The 18,718-nt window shown below is 35.9% G+C and overlaps 1 protein-coding gene across 2 annotated transcripts in view; it reads right to left on the bottom strand.

The window, feature by feature from the left end:
• Positions 1–370: 370 nt before the first annotated feature.
• Positions 371–18,718, bottom strand: part of LOC136025175 (uncharacterized) — a 45,082-nt gene continuing 26,734 nt past the window's right edge. For both annotated transcript variants that reach the window (XM_065700945.1, XM_065700946.1), the window contains exons 3-4: positions 9,675–10,053; positions 371–2,857 (exon numbers count right to left, since the gene is read on the bottom strand). In XM_065700945.1, the coding sequence (XP_065557017.1) occupies positions 1,632–2,857; positions 9,675–10,053 (1,605 nt within the window). In that variant the 3' untranslated portion in view covers positions 371–1,631. The remainder of the gene's footprint in view (positions 2,858–9,674; positions 10,054–18,718) is intronic.

Raw genomic sequence — 18,718 nt, 5'->3', positions numbered from 1 at the left:
CTGATGATACAGCCAACTCTACATGCGACATAGATCATCAATCTCTAGAACCAAATCTCGAATTATCACTGAGAAAGATGCGTCAATGGTTCCATTGTAACACATTGGTTGTCAACACTCCAAAGACCCTTGTTATGGTTTTTTCAAGAACTTCTACTGCAGTACCAGTGTTACAAGAGGTTGAAGTCACATTTGGAGTTCGAGTATTATAAATAAATCGAGTGCAAACAACTCGGTATCTTGGAGTCATTGTTGATCAGAATTTAAGCTGGAAAGCTCATATCACTAGCCTAAGGCTTAAGTTAGGAAGGAACGTAAATGTAATGCATCGTCTTATATTTTTCCTTCCTTTTTATGCTTTAAAATCAATCTATTTTTCTCTTGGTTTTTCGTATATTCATTATTGTTCGATTATTTATTTGAGTACGTTTCAGTCACATATTTCTCCTATTGTGAAGTTACAAAATAATGCAATGAGAATCCTTAAGATGTTATTTTACTCCCAAGTTTCTCTTCCTGGTAAATCTCCAGCTAAGAGTCTTTACAGTTATTTTAATATCATTCTGGTTAGACAAATTTTAGCTTTTCAATGTATACTTTTCCGTGTCCGTTATCTAAAGGATCTGCAACCAGATTGTTTTAAATCATTTTTTCCAGGCCCTCCCTTAGTCCGACCATATAATACTCGTTGCCCTTTAAGTAAGCTTCCTGTGCCTTTCAGTCTCCGAACGTTCTAGATTTTCGCTTAAAAATGTTATTACAAATTATTGGAACACATATGAATCTATTAACATTATCTATCGCTATTAACATTAAAAACTAAAATCAAAGCTCTGCTAATTAGTAAATATTAATTTGTGAGTAGCTCCCGGCCCTTCAGCCATCGGATAAATATTGACAATAATTTCAATAAATGTTTTTCGGCATTTATTTTTTGGTGTGAGATAGAGTGAGAAGTGTGGTGACATCCGTTTCTTCTGGGTTTGTTTGTTTACACTGTTTGCATTGTCGCCCGGCTTTCGAGCCAGTCTCCCTGCCGGAGATGTTATGTGAATAGTTTTAAATATGTATAGCTAAAGATTAATAAAGAACTAAGAACTAACTAATAACGTGAGAAATCATAGTGTCGTTCGATTTACCGCCCGGCTTTACCATAAATAGGTTTCAAGTCTCATTAGGGACTTCAACAAGAATAAAAAGCTTTAGTCTCCCAACTCTCTCTCTCCTAAGCACATAATTTAAAATCTACTAATCCCTCTGTACATATTTTTATTATAAAATTCCTTCAGAAAGTAAAAATCAGTTTTTAAGAGGTAATCTAGCATCTTTCTAGAACCAATAACTTCTGTCGTCACATTCATATCTTAAACATGCACTAAATGAATATAAATTACCTGTGTTTTTCTTCGAACAAATCATTTCGAAGCATCAAAACAAACAAATACAATGATGGTAAAGAAAAACTAACAATATCCTTGCCTTAAAAGTAATGAATGGTTACTTAAAAAACTCGTACATATTTACCCAGCCTTATGAATTGTCCTTTGTCAATAACAGTGTTTCATCTTATTTACACCCAATGACACTTTGAACTTTGTTCAATTTGACCCTTTTAATCATTTTTTTCACAGTTATTGAAGGTTCAAGATATACATAGGTAATACTTGTTCGCTACTTTTTACTATAACAATTTCTCCTCTTCCTTCTCTGTCCCTTCTCAGACTTCTCGAATCATACCCGTCAGGTATTTCATTTATTTGTGTGTCCTTAACAAAAGAGCCAAGTAGAACGTAGCAAAGTATCAGTCTTTTAGAAGTTCCAATATAATTTATTGATGCCTCTGGGAATTCACAAAAGTGAAAACCAGTTCCATAAATCCCTTTTCTTACTTTCCGTGAGTCGAAGCCGTTATTGAGGATCGATTCCACGTTCTGACTGAAGGAAGATCCGTGGAACATTAATTGTGGTTCTGCCTTTCCATATTTCATTTCAAAGTCTTTTTGTAGTTTAAGAAAACGTCGAATTAGAGTTCTGTTGATACAAAATATCACGGAATCCAACTGTAAATTTCTATATGATTTCCTTTGAGACTGAATGCGCACGAATTGAGATTCACCAATTAAATAATGTAGATCATGGTCATTTGCATGATTACAATATCGATTTGATTTTAGAAAATACTTTTCAACATTTTTTATGATGGGCTTATTATCATCAGGCAACAGCTCTTTTAGTCCTTGGAGTGTTAAACCCCCGAGACAGTACCTAATAACATGCTTAGGCAGTGCTTGACGAATGTCTTCAAGAATGTATGCCTCATAACAATCATTTTTCACATAAGCTGAGTCATAACCTTCACTTCTAACATCAGAAATATATTCATCGGTTATAACTGTTTTGCCCATAAGCACTTCAAATAAAACTATTGTATATTTGCCTTTATGGCACAGTTTGTGAACACACTTATCTGGTTTTATGGGTAGAGCCAAAGGTTTACTTCCCAATACTTGCGTACCATGCAACGTTAATGCGTCTGCTTGATTAGAATTAGTTGAATAAAATAAGTTTGCTGTCTTAACAGGGTCAAACATATCTATTTTTGACTCATTCCATTTTATTACTGTCTGATGATTATGAATTGTTTCAATTGATATGCAGACTGGATTCCATTTGTGGACTTGGTGGATATACCTTGTCAGCTGATCTTCAATCCGTTTGTATTTTTCTGAGTCTTTGGTAACGAACTCACGCCATGGTGATTGAAAGTTGAGAGATTGCAGCTCATTTATTATCTTTGTAGCATCATTAACTACAAGTGACTTGGTGCAGGAGTCATTTTCGGACCAGAGAACGTCTCCTAAAAATAAATGGTTAGATTCGTTGCGGGAAAGTAATAAAAAGAGCATATAATTGCCTTCCATCTTCGAAATGTTACCTTGATTAACCCAAAATTTTATATAAATTCAAGCGAAATATTCTAAAACCTACTTTTTTTCTTTGTTTAAATTCAAGTTTTTCTTTATTATTGAAATTATGCGTAACAATTGTGTAATATTCCAGTGTTGGTATAAGACAAAAGGCTTCATTCCGCAAGATTTTCAATATAATCTATTCTCTTTTCAAATTACTTTTGAGAAATTACCCATTCAAAAACAGAACCTTAACAATAAGTTTCAAATTTCTTGTTTTAAATTCTATTTAATATTTTATTCTAATTTTATTATCAGCCATTAGTAATGGTGGTAGATGGTGCTATTGCATTAAAATTACTAGAAATTATATGGAAATGAAAAATAAGAAATAGAAATATGGCCAAATTCTGTAGCGCTTAACCAAGCTCGTTGAACTAATATTACAACCGGTAGTTTATTGAGCGTCCACTTTCAGTTCCTTTCGGTGGAAAAATAAATAAGTTTACTTTTTGTTATCCCTGCTACCAGCTTTAAGTCTTGACATAATAAGCCTAGACTAAGCTCCAGATTCAAATTTCTTTATACATATATATTAAACCATCAACTTCAAACATACATTAATTATAGATTATACGCCACAGAAATATCCCAAATTTACGTTAGATCTCTTGAGGAATTATATAAAAAAACTAGTTTTTTTTTAACTGAAAGTAAGGAGCGACATTAAAACTTAAAACGAACAGAAATTACTACGTGTGTGAAAGGGGCTGTTCCCTTCTCAACGGTTCGCTCTTTACACTAAAGTTGATTCTTTCTCTCAATTCTGCTTTATTAAACAGTAAAAACTTTAGTGTGAAGAGCGGGGGTTGAGAAGGGAACAGCCCCTTTCATACACGTAGTAGTTTCTGTTCGTTTTAAGTTTTAATGTCGCTCCTTACTTACAGTTAAAAAACTAGTTTTTTTTATTTAATTTCTGAACGTTTTTGAATTTATGCATGTTTGATTTTGGCCCTCCGCAGACAAATATTAAAATGAAATTTGCATATTATATTTTTTTTGGCTAAATAACTTTCTCTTATTTTTATTCAGACGATTTTGAGAAAAAAGGGGTGGAGGAGGAGGCCTAGTTGCCCACCAATTTTTCGGTTACTTAAAAAGGCAACTAGAACTTTTAATTTTTAACGAACGTTTTTATTAGTGAAAAATATACTTAACTTAAGAATTAACTTACGTAACAAACTTCTGTGTTCTTATATTTTTATTATGTATATGAGGAGGTTTGTCCCCTCCTTAATACCTCGCTCTTTACACTAAGCTTAAATTTGGTCCCAATTCTTTAAGAAAAATTCATTGAATTTCTCTTCCCCCATGACATATTCCTCTAAGGAGAGATCCTCTCACATAGCCCCCTCGCTCAATCCCCCCCCAAAAAAAATCCCCCTGAAAACGTCTGTCACTTCCCAATAACCATTACTGTACGTAAACACTGGTCAAAGTTTGTAACATGCAGCCCCTCCCCCGGGGACTGTGGGGGAGTAATTCATCCCCAAAGACATAGTTATTATGGTTTTTGACCATGCGGAACAAAATGGCTATCTAAAAATTTTGATCCGTTGACTTTGGGAAAAAAGTAGCGTCGGAGGGGGCCTAGGTGCCCTCCAATTTTTTTGGTCACTTAAAAAGGGCACTAGAACTTTTCAATTCCGTTAGCATGAGCCCTCTTCCGACACTCTAGGACCACTTGGTCGATAAGATGACCCCTGGGGAAAAGAAAAAAAAAACAAAAAAAACAACAAATAAACACGCACCCGTGATCTGTCTTCTGGCAAAAAAATACGAAATTCCACATTTTTGTAGATGGGAGCTTGAAATTTTCGCTGTAGGGTTCTCTGATACGCTGAATGCTATGGTGTGATTTAGATTAATTTTAAGATTCATTTAATCGTTAAGATTCTATGACAATTTAGGGGGTATTTCTTCCTATTTTCCAAATAAGGCAAATTTTCGTAACTTTTGATGAAAATGACTAAATTTGATGAAACTTATATATTTAAAATCATCATGAAAATCCGATTCTTTTGATGTATCTTTTAGCATCAAAATTTCGTTCCTTAGAGTTTCGTTTACTATTGAGCCAGGTCGCTCCTTACTACAGTTCGTTACCACGAACTGTTTGATATAGCACGTCTTTTTTAATACTTCTTCGTATTCAGTCTAATCCCATTCATGAAACTTTGAAGCCAAAAGTAATACAGCGATTTCAAATCCACTGAATAGTTTACTTCTCTCGATTTTTGTGTAACATGAATTCAACAAAAGGGAAAGAGCCATGTTAAAACTTAAGACAAGTAGAAATAAAGTCTTATAATAATCGGACAGTTCGTGGTATCGAATTGCTAGTAAGGAGCGATTCAGTCCAATAGTAACCGAAACTTTAAGAAAAGAAACTTTGATAACAATTTCTTATTAAAGGGATTGGCTTTTTATGCTAATTCCAAACATATAAAAATCATCAAGTTTAATAATAACCATCAGTAGCTATAAATCTAAGAATATTTACCTGCTTCTCGAAAATGGGGGGACATCACTAAAATTCAAGCGATTTTAATATAAATTACACCATCTAATTCAGTTACAACCCTATTGTATTGGTTTTAGCCAGCCACCTTAAACAAGAGCTAAGAGCTCATAATGCACTTGTGACGAGGCAAGAAGAGCTAAGAGCCAAGAGATCATATGGTATGAGCTCTAACAAAATTCTATGAATCAATAGATTGATTTAAAAAGGAAAATAAGAGGCTTAATGCCGGTCAGGATTTAAAATAAGAGCTCTGAGTCACGATGTCTTTCTAAATATCAAAGTTCATTAAGATCCGATCACCCACTCGTAAGTTATAAATACCTAATTTTTTCTAATTTTTCCTCTCCCTTTAGCCCCCCCAGATGGTCGAATCTGGTTAAACGACTTTATCAAGTCAAATTGTGCAGCTCCCTGACAAGCGTACCAATTTTCATCGTCCTAGCACGTCCAGAAGCACCAAACTCGCCAAGTCACTGAACCCCTCCCCCCAACTACCCCAAAGAGAGCGAATCCAGTACGATTCTGTCAATCACGTATCAAGGACATTTGTTTATTCTATCCACCAAGCTTCATCCCGGTTCCTCCACTCCAAGTATTTTTCCAAGATTCCCCCCTCCAATTCCCCCAATGTCAAAAGATCTGGTAGGGATTTGAAACAAGAGTTCTGAGACATGAATTCCTTCTAAAAATCAAATTTCATTAAGATCCGATCATCTATTCGTAAGATAAAAAATACCCCAATTTCACGTTTTCCAAGAATTTCGGTTTCCCCCTCCAACTCCCCCAATGTCACAGGATCTGGTCGGAATTTAAAATTAGAACTTTAAAGCACAAGATCCTTCTAAATATCAAATTTCATTAAGATCTGGTCACCCTTTCGCAAGTTACAAATACCTCAATTTTAAAATTACCCCCCCCTCCCAATTCCACCAAAGAGAGCAGATCCGGTCCGGCTATGTCAGTCACATATCTTAGACAGGTTTCTATTCTTCCCATCCAGTTTCATCCTGATCTCACCGGTTTAATTATTTTCTAAGATTTCCGGTCCCCCCTACTGCCCCCCCCCCCCAATTACGGTTGATCCGGTTGAGATTTAAAATAAGAGATTTGAGTTACAAGGTCCTTCTAAATATGAAGTTTCATGAAGATCCGATCACTTCTTCGTAAGTTAAAATGCGTAATTGTTTCTTATTTTTCAGAAATAACCCCCTCCCCAATAGAGCGGATCCGTTCCAATTATGTAAATCACGTATGTAAGACTTCTGCTTATTTCCCCACCAATTTTCATCCCGATCCCTCCAATCTAAGCGTTTTCCATGATTTTAGGTTCACCCACCCCAAACTTCCCCCAATGTCACCAGATCCGGTCAGGATTTAAAATAAGAGCTTCGAGACACGATATCCTTCTAAATATCAAATTTCATTGAGATCCGATCACCCGTTCGTAAGTTAAAAATACCTCATTTTTTCTATTTTTTCGGAATTAACCCTCCCCAACTACCCCAAAGAGAGCGGATCCGTTCCGGTTATGTCAATCATCTATCTAGGACTTGTGTTTATTTTTCCCACCAAGTTTCATCCCGATCCCTCTACTCTAAGTGTTTTCTAGGTTTTAGGTTCCCCCTCCCAACTCCCCCCCCCCCTCCAATGTCACCAGATCTGGTCAGGATATAAAATGAGAGCTCTAAGACATGACATCCTTCTAAAAATCAAATTTTATTGAGATCCGATCACCCGTTCGTAAGTTAAAAATACCTCATTTTTTCTAATTTTTCAGAATTACCCCCCCCCAACTACCCCAAAGAGAGCGGATCCGTTCCGATTATGTCAATCATGTATCTGGGACTTTCTTTGAGACTGGGACTTTAAGTGTTTTCCAAGATTTTAGGTTTTCCCCCCTCCAACTCCCCCCTATGTCATCAGATCCGTTCGGGATTTAAAACAAGAACTCTGAGACACAATATCATTCCAAACCTCAAATTTTATTATGATCCCATTACCCACTCATAAGTTCAAAATACTTAATTTTTTCTATTTTTTCCGAATTAACCGGCCCCCCACTCCTTCCCCCTAGATGGTCAAATCGGGAAAACGACTATTTCTAATTTAATCTGGTCTGGTCCCTGATACGCTCGCCAAATTTCATCGTCCTAGCTTACCTGGAAGTGCCTAAAGTAGCAAAATTGGGACCGACAGACAGACAAACAGACAGGCCGACAGATCAACAGAATTTGCGATTGCTATATGTCACTTGGTTAATACCAAGTGCCATAAAAACTCTGGGAGGTCGGCAATGTCACTGGACCACAGAGCCCAAAAATACTCATCAGTGCATTTATTAGAGAGGCTTTGTCAGTTTTTATTCGTCACCTCGAACGAACTAAAGATTGATGGTGGAAAAGTACACACCTCGAACGACAGAACCTTGTTCAAGTAAGAACCACTGGCGCTAGCCAATTTGGCTTGACTTTGGAAGACTAGAGCTTGTTTGACCATTTCTCTCTCGCTATCAATCACCACATATGACTTCTCAGCCAAAGATTTTACCTTCTTCGATGGTATCTCCTTCAAAAAGCAATTCGTACACCTGTTTTGCCTTTTCAGAAGATTCTGGTAGCATGGCATTGCCATAAAACACTCTCTGCTATTCAGTTTTGATGATAAAAGGTTCGCATAAAGGACTACCTCCAACAGACCATGACTTCGCAAAGCACGAGAGACAGCTTTGTCTTGTAATATACTTCACCCAGTGTCAGGCACGTATACTTGACTCATGATTTCCATAAGTCCTGAGTTAGCCATAAGGAAGGCAGTGGCTCCTAGAAAAATCGTGCGCGTGTGAACTCCACCTAGAACAACAATAGCATTTCTTAAGGCACTTGTGGCAAGCTCTTCATCGACGATACGACTTTTCTTCCAGTAAAGCGGCTGGTCAAAGGTAATGACAAGAGATTTCCCAGCTCGACTAGCGCGCACGTTAGCTTTATTCTTTGTCTTTTTTTTTCGGAAGTAAATAAAACAGCAGAAACCTTTCATATAGCCTTGAACCCAGTCGTGTAGCAATTACTATGGTAGATGGCCCCACCGATTAGATCAGCTAAAGAATGGCACCAAGGAACAGAAACCATAAACTGGAGGGGGGAGGGGAATCTAAAATACTAGCTTGAAATTAAACTGTTCGAGACTCATATTCTAAGGTGCCATTTCTTTGTTGATTTGCTGATAAGGTTGATTTGACTAGGTTGACTAGGTTGATATGGTGCCCTCTCGCAAAATTCTAGGACCACCGGGTCGATACGATCACCCCTGAAAAAAAAAAATAAACACACATCCGTGATCTGCCTTCTGGCAAAAAATACAACATTCCACATTTTCGTACATAGGAGCTTGAAACTTCTACAGTGTGGTTTTCTGATACGTTGAATCTGATGGTGTGATTTTTGTTAAGATTCTATGACTTTTATGGGGTGTTTCCCCTATTTTCTAAAATAAGGCACATTTTCTACGGCTCGTAACTTTTGATGGTTAAGACCAAACTTGATTAAACTTATATATTTAAAATCAACATTAAAATACAATTCTTTTGATGTAGCTATTGCTATCAAAATTCCATTTTTTAGAGTTTTGGTTAGTATTCTTCGCTCCTTATCCGGTTCGTTGCCACGAACTGTTTGATTTAGTGATTAATTTGTGCTTCAAACGTGGATAAGTTAAATTTCAAGAATTCGGTCTGAAAATCCTATATGGAAACCTGATTGCTTACTAAATATCTTCACCTAGTACTGTGGCCTCAGATCATTCATAAAATTCACCACAAATATTGAAAGACTTGTGTTCTTCTATTTCCACGATTTAAAAAAATATGCCTTCAAACTTGATCCTCATCGATCAATTGTAAAAGTAGTGCTTGAAGGTTGAATATAGCCCAACTTATAAAATAAAAACAGGACATATTATTAGCTCCAATCATGTGTAACTTTATATTTTTATTGGTTTATTTTATTAATCTAGTATGATTTGGGCATTAGACTTTGATTAAAATATATAGTTAAAAATAAGCTAAGTAAAATAGGCTTTCCCCTTTTGAGGATGGCTCTGTCTTGACTTGAGGTATCCGTTTACTTATTTTTTTTTGTCTGTTCTTTTATTTGTAATTTTTTTTAGTTTTGTTAGTTTTATACCTGAAGTATATCGAAGCTGTCGACACGTCTTACAAAGATTAGTATTACAATCCCTCTTCACCAAAAAGTTGCAAGGATGGCCGATCGTAAGCTGATCAGTGTTTTTCCATAAGGACAAATGTGTAGATGGTAAACAACTTCTAACAACAAAGTGGCCACAAGGAAGTAGCTTTAGTTCGATGTTAAATTGCTTAGGCTGGTCCTCTGCTGATTGATAGCCAGAACTTTCTGTTTTCACACTGTTTTCTTTCTTATAATAGCCATTCTTATCTGATCCAGATTCCAATTCAGTGTCCTCGAAATGGTTTAAATCGCTAGACGAGGACAGTGAGTGCTTTGAAAACTTCGTAACGCGTGGTCCTTCGGCTGGTGTGTCAATCTAAAATAAATCTTAAGTGTATATCTAAAGTGATCAGAAGACGAACTTGTATAAAGATCGAACAAAAAATGAAAAGCAGAACAGAAACTATTCTGTATATGAAAGGGGCTGTCCCCTCCTCAATGCCCCGCCCTTTACGCTAAAGTGTTTTATTGCTTTACAATATAGAGTTGTGAGAAGGAGTCAAACTTTAGCGTAAAGAGCAGGGCACAGAGGAGGGGACAGCCCCTTTCACATACGGAATAATTTCTGTTCGTTTTAAGTTTTAATGTAGCTCCTTACTTTCTGTTAAAAAAAACTTGTTTTTTTATTTAGTTTCAGAACGTTTCTGAATTAATGCAGGTTTTGATTTTGGCTCAATGAGGGGGTTCGGCCCCTCGTCAATACCTCACTCTCTTCACTAAAGTTTTATTTTGTTCCAATTCTTTAAGGATAGCCACTGAATCACAAAGGCCGTTTAATTAGAATAAATAGTTCTTTTGAAATCGCTAAAAATACTTAGCATAAAGAGTGAAGTATTGAGGACGGGACAAAGCCCCTCATGTATGTAAAATTTCTGTTCGTTCTAAGTCTTAATGTCGCTCCTTACTTTCAGTTGATAAAACTTGTTTTTTCTATTCTTGTTGTGAATGTTTTTAAATTAATGCAGGTTTTGATTTTGACTCACCGTACATGAATAATTAAAAGGAAGTTTGCATATTAATCTTACTTTTTTTGGCTAAGCAGATTTCTCAAAGGTCTGATCCAACGATTTTGAGAAAAAAGGGGCGGGGGAGGGGTCCTAGTTGCCCACCAATTTTTTTGGTTACTTAAAAAGTCCACTAGAACTTTTAATTTTATTTTAAGAATGTTTTTTATTAGTAATAGATATACGTAACTTACAAGAATAACTTGCGCAATAAACTTCTATATGTGTTCATTTTTTTATGTATATGAGGGGTTTTGCCCCCTCGTCAATATCTCCCTCTTTACACTAAAGTTCGAATTTTGTTCCAATTCTTTAAGAATAACAACTGAATCACAAAGGCCGTTTTATTAGAATAAATAGCCCTTTTGAAATCACTAAAAATACTTTAGCGTAAAAAGCAAGGTATTGAGGAGGGGACGAACCCCGTCATATACATGATAATTTCTCTTCGCTTTAAGTTTTAATGTTACTCCATACTTTCAGTTGAAAAAAGTAGTATTTTTTATTTAATTTCTCATTGTTTTTAAATAATACTGGAGAATCCAGTATCGCTATGGTATTCTCTTCATGGAAGTATTATTATTATTGAATATTATTCATGGAAATCCTCTTCCTCATAATAAATTCCGCCATGGAAAGATCCTCTCACGTAACCCCCTCCCTATTACCACAAAAATCCCGCTGAAAACTTCTGTATACGTCCCAACAACCAATACTATATTTAAACAATGGGCAAATTTCATACCTTGCAGCCCTTTCCCCGGGGACTGTGGGGGATTAAATCGTCTTAAAAGACATAGTTATTAAATTCTTTGACTATTTTGAACAAAATGGCTATCTTGAAATTTTGATCCGATGACTTTGGGGATAAAATGAGCGTGGCAGGGCACCTAGTTGCCCATCAAATTTTGGGTCACTTAAAAAGGGCACTAGAACTTCTAATTGCTGTTAGAATGAGCCCTCTCATGGCATTCTAGTACCACTGGATCGTTACGATCACCGCCGGAAAAAAACAGATAAACAAATAAACACGCATCCGTGATCTTTCTTGTGGACAAAAACACAAAATTCCACATTTTTACAGATAGGAGCCTGAAACTCTTACAAAAAGGTTCTCTGATACGCTGAATCTGGTGGTTTGATTTTCATTCAGATTTTATGACTTTTAGAGGGGGGTGTTTCTCCTTTTTTTCAAAAATAAGGCAAATTTTCTAAGGCTCGTAACTTTTGATAGGTAAGACTAAATTTATATATTTAGAATCACTGTAAAAATCTGATTCATTTGATGTATATATTGGTACTAAATTGCGTTTTTTAGAGTCTAGGTTACTATTTAGCCGGCTCGCTCCTTAGTACAGTTTGTTACCACGAACTGTTTGATTGTTATCAGTTTTATCATGCTGCACTAGAAGACTGAGCTTTACTCGAGAAGGGAACTATAGACATAAAAACGACATTCAGTGTAACCCCCCTCAGGAAATGTATACTTCCTAGACCTTGATTTACACAGGAAAAACTTTTGTGGAATTTTTATACGATTAGTTGTTTTTTTTAACGAAGATACAAAGGGGAAGGTCATTTTCAAACTCTAGGAGTCAATTCTTGCTTTCAATTGGTATACCTTCCAATTTTTAATTAATTTAAGTTCAAAAATAGTTTAGTATATCCAGATTTTCAAAGTGGTATAGGCACGATATTCAAGGACTGGAATAAGGTATTAAGTTGAAACTGTCAGGGAAAGGTGATTGGTATGCAAAAATTCATTAAAACACACCACATGCAAGCAGGTTCTCAAAAAGATGTAATAGAAACATCACATGTTATCACAAACATCACGTCTGAGGGTGTAAATTTAAAACTCTCAGGACTAGCGTACTGCTACTACCAATACTACTGTTGCTATTGGACTAAATCCAAAGAGTTTAAGTGCATCCAGGTTTTCAAAATGACAGAGATGTAATATCTCAGACACTGAATACAGTGTTAAGTTGAAACTTTCAGGGAAAGTAGAGGCGTATGTAAAACTAAATGAAAAGGTACTATGTGCATGCTGGCTGTCAAAAATGCGGATCAACAATATCTCAGGAAACGGCTGAGGGTTTAAGTTGAAGCTTTCAGGACTACTGCTACAACTACAGCTCATATTACTATTATGGCTCAGTCAAAAAAGCTTAAGTAGATAGATAGATAGATAGATACTTTATTTCTTCGTTTAACCAAAAACAGCTATTTCACAGAGAAAAAAACAACAACAAAAAAATACGTACACACTACCTAAAAGAAGAAAAAAAAACACACCCGACCAAAAACAAAACATACACACTAACTAAAATAACTATAAGTCAAGTCTCTTCGTGCAGGATAAAAATATGTTTCCAATAGTCTGAACTGTTTTGTTTCTAATTATCAGCTATAAAGCAAACGATACACTTATTTCATATTAACTTAATTCGAACTCTATTACTATACGTGCTCTACAATAAACAGGGCAAACAAATAAAAGATGACTATTTGCTCCCATTAAACCGCACAATCACAATGGAGAATCACCTTTCCCAATCCTACTTTTTTACAAATGAAGCAATCTGCTATGCCCTGTAATAAGCTGTGATAATCTGCTATTTGGATAAATGTTTGATGCAGAAACAAAGTTATCTTTATTTTCAAAAAAGTTAGCCGGTCATGTGCTAACAGAATTTTTAAACACATAAACCCAGTTTGCATACAAAAAAACTCATTTATAGATTTACCGTCTATATGAAAGGGCGGAGATGCACTAAATCATTAAAGGAAGGGCTCAATGGTCAGTATAATGGCTACGATGTGCCGAATAACTAATTCCATTCAAAGTAGGACTCAAAACCATAGGCCAATTTTGAAGTCAACCATTTTTTCCGTTTCTTAACACACTTGATTCCAATGCTATGAAATCCATTGGAAGCACTCCTGCGAGAACAGTTGCCACATGCGTTTGAGCATGTTGAAATATTTAGAAATTATGATAGAATAGAAATGATCATTTGTAGAAAAACAAGCAAAAAAATTAAACACTACTTGATGCCCTTTTTATGCTCTTTCTAAAAATAATAGTCGTTGTTTTTGTCTCCGTTCCAATTGCCATACTTGTAAAACGGTCAACCATAAAAATTATAACATAACCGGCACTGTTTTGTGGGATTTACCATAACATTCTACTCGTTGGTATTGCAAGCGTTTACATTAATATTGAAACCTTTAAAATAACATGGGTAGGGCAGGGGTTATGCTGTATGTTTTGTGTGCACACTGGAAGCACTCCTGCGAGAACGGTTACCACATACGTTTGAGCTGTGTTAAAAGATTTGGAAATTATGATCATAGTAATCATAGAGATCATTAATTTTTTATTCATACATATTCATACATAGATTATTCATTATTATTCATACATAGAGATCATAGAATTTTTTTTCGCTGAATTTTTTTTTCTCAGTGCAGAGATCCAAAGCATAAGTAGATCCAGATTGTCAAAATTCTCAAGAAACAGAATCTCAGCAATTGAATAGTGCATTAAGTAGAAACTTTCAGGGAACGCTTATGTTGCTATAGAACTAAATCAAAAGGCACCACGCACTTGCTGGTTGTCAAAAAGACGCATTAGTAATATCTCAGGAACAACCCCGGATAAAAATTGAAACTCTCAGGGATAAGTTTTTACTACTGGTACTACTACTACTGAACAAAATCAAAACGATTTAAGTACATCTGGTTTGTCAAGTTGGAAGCCTATGGAAACAATGTCTCAGACACGGAAACAATGTCTCAGACACTCAGAATACGGAATTATATTTTATTTTTCACGGAAAATCCAGGGGATGTGAACCCAAATCAAGAGGTATTATGTGTATCCATATTTTCAAAAGAATGTATGTGTAATTTTGTCAGAACAGCTACAGGGATTATGTTATGTTGGGCTATGTTTTTTGGCTTGCCACCTGTGCATGGAGAAACATAATTAAACGGCTAGCAAATGGAACCTAAACAAGCCTAATCACTGTATAAGTGAACGTAAAACTAAAAATTTACTCAAGTGAAAGATAAGATCTTGGATTAGAAAATTAGGTTATTTGCTTATAAGCAGCAAACTGATATTCAACAAACTATTTGGTTAAATAAAGTGACGTCTTAAAGCGGATATGCTTGATGGTATATGGTTAATCATTATGTTTTGATAGCAAATGCATAATTATTTTAGCTTCAATATTAGTGTTTTGTCATCACTTCCTTAGATTCCAAAATTCTCCTTCCTGTTTTGCTTATCTTAAATTCTTAAATACTCCTTGAACAGAGAAAAAAATGGACCAAACCTACATTAAAAAGTACTTGGAAATACGTTGGTGTAATGCCAAATGAATTACTAAGTACTTTATTAAGCCTAACGGCTTCGGTGCGCGTGTCCTTGGGTTTGTAATAAAGTTTAAAAAAAATATAAATGTAGTTATATGAAGTTGTTCGAAAAATATGAAGTGAATTAAAATAATGCTGGTTGTACCACATATGGCACACCGTCTTTTCGAATGTTCGATTTGTGTGGCAAGATGTATGCGGCGGTGCAGGTTGGTTCTAAATTAAACTACAAGAATGAAGTTGTTGGAAGTTATGAAGTGAATTAAAATAATGCTGGTTGTAATATGGCACACCGTCTTTTGAAATGTTCATTTTGTGTGGCAAGATGTATGCGGCGGTACAGGTTGGTTCTAAATTAAACTACAAGAATGAAGTTGTTGGAAGTTATGAAGTGAATTAAAATAATGCTGGTTGTACCACATATGGCACACCGTCTTTTGAAATGTTCATTTTGTGTGGCAAGATGTATATGGCTGTGCAGATTGGTTCTAAATTAAACTACAAGAATGAAGTTGTTGGAAGTTATGAAGTGAATTAAAATAATGCTGGTTGTACCACATATGGCACACCATCTTTTGGAATGTTCGTTTTGTGTGGCAAGATGTATGCGGCGGTGCAGGTTGGTTCTAAATTAAACTACAAGAATGAAGTTGTTGGAAGTTATGAAGTGAATTAAAATAATGCTGGTTGTACCATATATGGCACACCGTCTTTTGGAATGTTCATTTTGTGTGGCAAGATGTATGCGGCGGTGCAGGTTGGTTCTAAATTAAACTACAAGAATGAAGTTGTTGGAAGTTATGAAGTGAATTAAAATAATGCTGGTTGTACCACATATGGCACACCGTCTTTTGAAATGTTCATTTTGTGTGGCAAGATGTATGCGGCGGTGCAGGTTGGTTCTAAATTAAACTACAAGAATGAAGTTGTTGGAAGTTATGAAGTGAATTAAAATAATGCTGGTTGTACCACATATGGCACACCGTCTTTTGAAATGTTCATTTTGTGTGGCAAGATGTATGCGGCGGTACAGGTTGGTTCTAAATTAAACTACAAGAATGAAGTTGTTGGAAGTTATGAAGTGAAATAAAATAATGCTGGTTGTACCACATATGGCACACCGTCTTTTGAAATGTTCATTTTGTGTGGCAAGATGTATGTGGCTGTGCAGGTTGGTTCTAAATTAAACTACAAGAATGAAGTTGTTGGAAGTTATGAAATGAATTAAAATAATGCTGGTTGTACCACATATGGCACACCATCTTTTGGAATGTTCGTTTTGTGTGGCAAGATGTATGCGGCGGTGCAGGTTGGTTCTAAATTAAACTACAAGAATGAAGTTGTTGGAAGTTATGAAGTGAATTAAAATAATGCTGGTTGTACCACATACGGCACACCGTCTTTTGGAATGTTCATTTTGTGTGGCAAGATGTATGCGGCGGTGCAGGTTGGTTCTAAATTAAACTACAAGAATGAAGTTGTTGGAAGTTATGAAGTGAATTAAAATAATGCTGGTTGTACCACATATGGCACACCGTCTTTTGAAATGTTCATTTTGTGTGGCAAGATGTATGCGGCGGTGCAGGTTGGTTCTAAATTAAACTACAAGAATGAAGTTGTTGGAAGTTATGAAGTGAATTAAAATAATGCTGGTTGTACCACATATGGCACACCGTCTTTTGAAATGTTCATTTTGTGTGGCAAGATGTATGTGGCTGTGCAGGTTGGTTCTAAATTAAACTACAAGAATGAAGTTGTTGGAAGTTATGAAGTGAATTAAAATAATGCTGGTTGTACCACATATGGCACACCATCTTTTGGAATGTTCGTTTTGTGTGGCAAGATGTATGCGGCAGTGCAGGTTGGTTCTAATTTAAACTACAAGAATGAAGTTGTTGGAAGTTATGAAGTGAATTAAAATAATGCTGGTTGTACCACATATGGCACACCGTCTTTTGGAATGTTCATTTTGTGTGGCAAGATGTATGCGGAGGTGCAGGTTGGTTCTAAATTAAACTACAAGAATGAAGTTGTTGGAAGTTATGAAGTGAATTAAAATAATGCTGGTTGTACCACATATGGCACACCGTCTTTTGGAATGTTCGTTTTGTGTGGCAGGTTGGTTCTAAATTAAACTACAAGAATGAAGTTGTTGGAAGTTATGAAGTGAATTAAAATAATGCTGGTTGTACCACATATGGCACACCGTCTTTTGAAATGTTCATTTTGTGTGGCAAGATGTATATGGCTGTGCAGGTTGGTTCTAAATTAAACTACAAGAATGAAGTTGTTGGAAGTTATGAAGTGAATTAAAATAATGCTGGTTGTACCACATATGGCACACCGTCTTTTGGAATGTTCATTTTGTGTGGCAAGATGTATGCGGCGGTGCAGGTTGGTTCTAAATTAAACTACAAGAATGAAGTTGTTGGAAGTTATGAAGTGAATTAAAATAATGCTGGTTGTACCACATATGGCACACCGTCTTTTGAAATGTTCATTTTGTGTGGCAAGATGTATGCAGCGGTGCAGGTTGGTTCTAAATTAAACTACAAGAATGAAGTTGTTGGAAGTTATGAAGTGAATTAAAATAATGCTGGTTGTACCACATATGGCACACCGTCTTTTGAAATGTTCATTTTGTGTGGCAAGATGTATATGGCTGTGCAGGTTGGTTCTAAATTAAACTACAAGAATGAAGTTGTTGGAAGTTATGAAGTGAATTAAAATAATGCTGGTTGTACCACATATGGCACACCATCTTTTGGAATGTTCGTTTTGTGTGGCAAGATGTATGCGGCGGTGCAGGTTGGTTCTAAATTAAACTACAAGAATGAAGTTGTTGGAAGTTATGAAGTGAATTAAAATAATGCTGGTTGTACCACATATGGCACACCGTCTTTTGGAATGTTCATTTTGTGTGGCAAGATGTATGCGGCGGTGCAGGTTGGTTCTAAATTAAACTACAAGAATGAAGTTGTTGGAAGTTATGAAGTGAATTAAAATAATGCTGGTTGTACCACATATGGCACACCGTCTTTTGAAATGTTCATTTTGTGTGGCAAGATGTATGCGGCGGTGCAGGTTGGTTCTAAATTAAACCACAAGAAAAACTAATTAATTAGTTGATCTAATGAATTAATTTATCTGTGAAAGGTAATCTTAGATATCTTCTCAAAATCGTTATTAGAGGATGAAAGCACGCCTTTTCATTATTAAAAAAGTCTGTCAAACTGGAACAAATTTTTAGTTTTGATTAATATACCCGCTTAATGAAATAAATTGGTGAAACTTCAAGGAGTCATATGGCTAGAGCCATTCCTACAATTTCGTCTTGTGTTTCTTATTTCTTACTCATAAGAGGAAGCTCAAGAATGTTCAGCGGAAGTTCACCTAATGACGCTTGATGACCAGACAACGTCAAAGTATAATGTTACTTTATATTTCTTGACAATGAAATGGTTTAAGCAGAGGCGCCATTTGGGGGGGTCAGGGGTGGGCAAATGCCCACCCCAGATTTAGCAGGGGGCCCAAGCTTCCACCACAAAGGGCCCTTTGCCGGCCATAATAATCCTTTATGTCCAACATAAT

Source organism: Artemia franciscana, chromosome 3 (assembly GCF_032884065.1).
Source record: "Artemia franciscana chromosome 3, ASM3288406v1, whole genome shotgun sequence".
NCBI lineage: Eukaryota > Metazoa > Arthropoda > Branchiopoda > Anostraca > Artemiidae > Artemia > Artemia franciscana.
The sequence above is the reverse complement of the archived record's forward strand: the minus strand, read 5'-3'. Positions and strand labels throughout refer to the sequence as shown.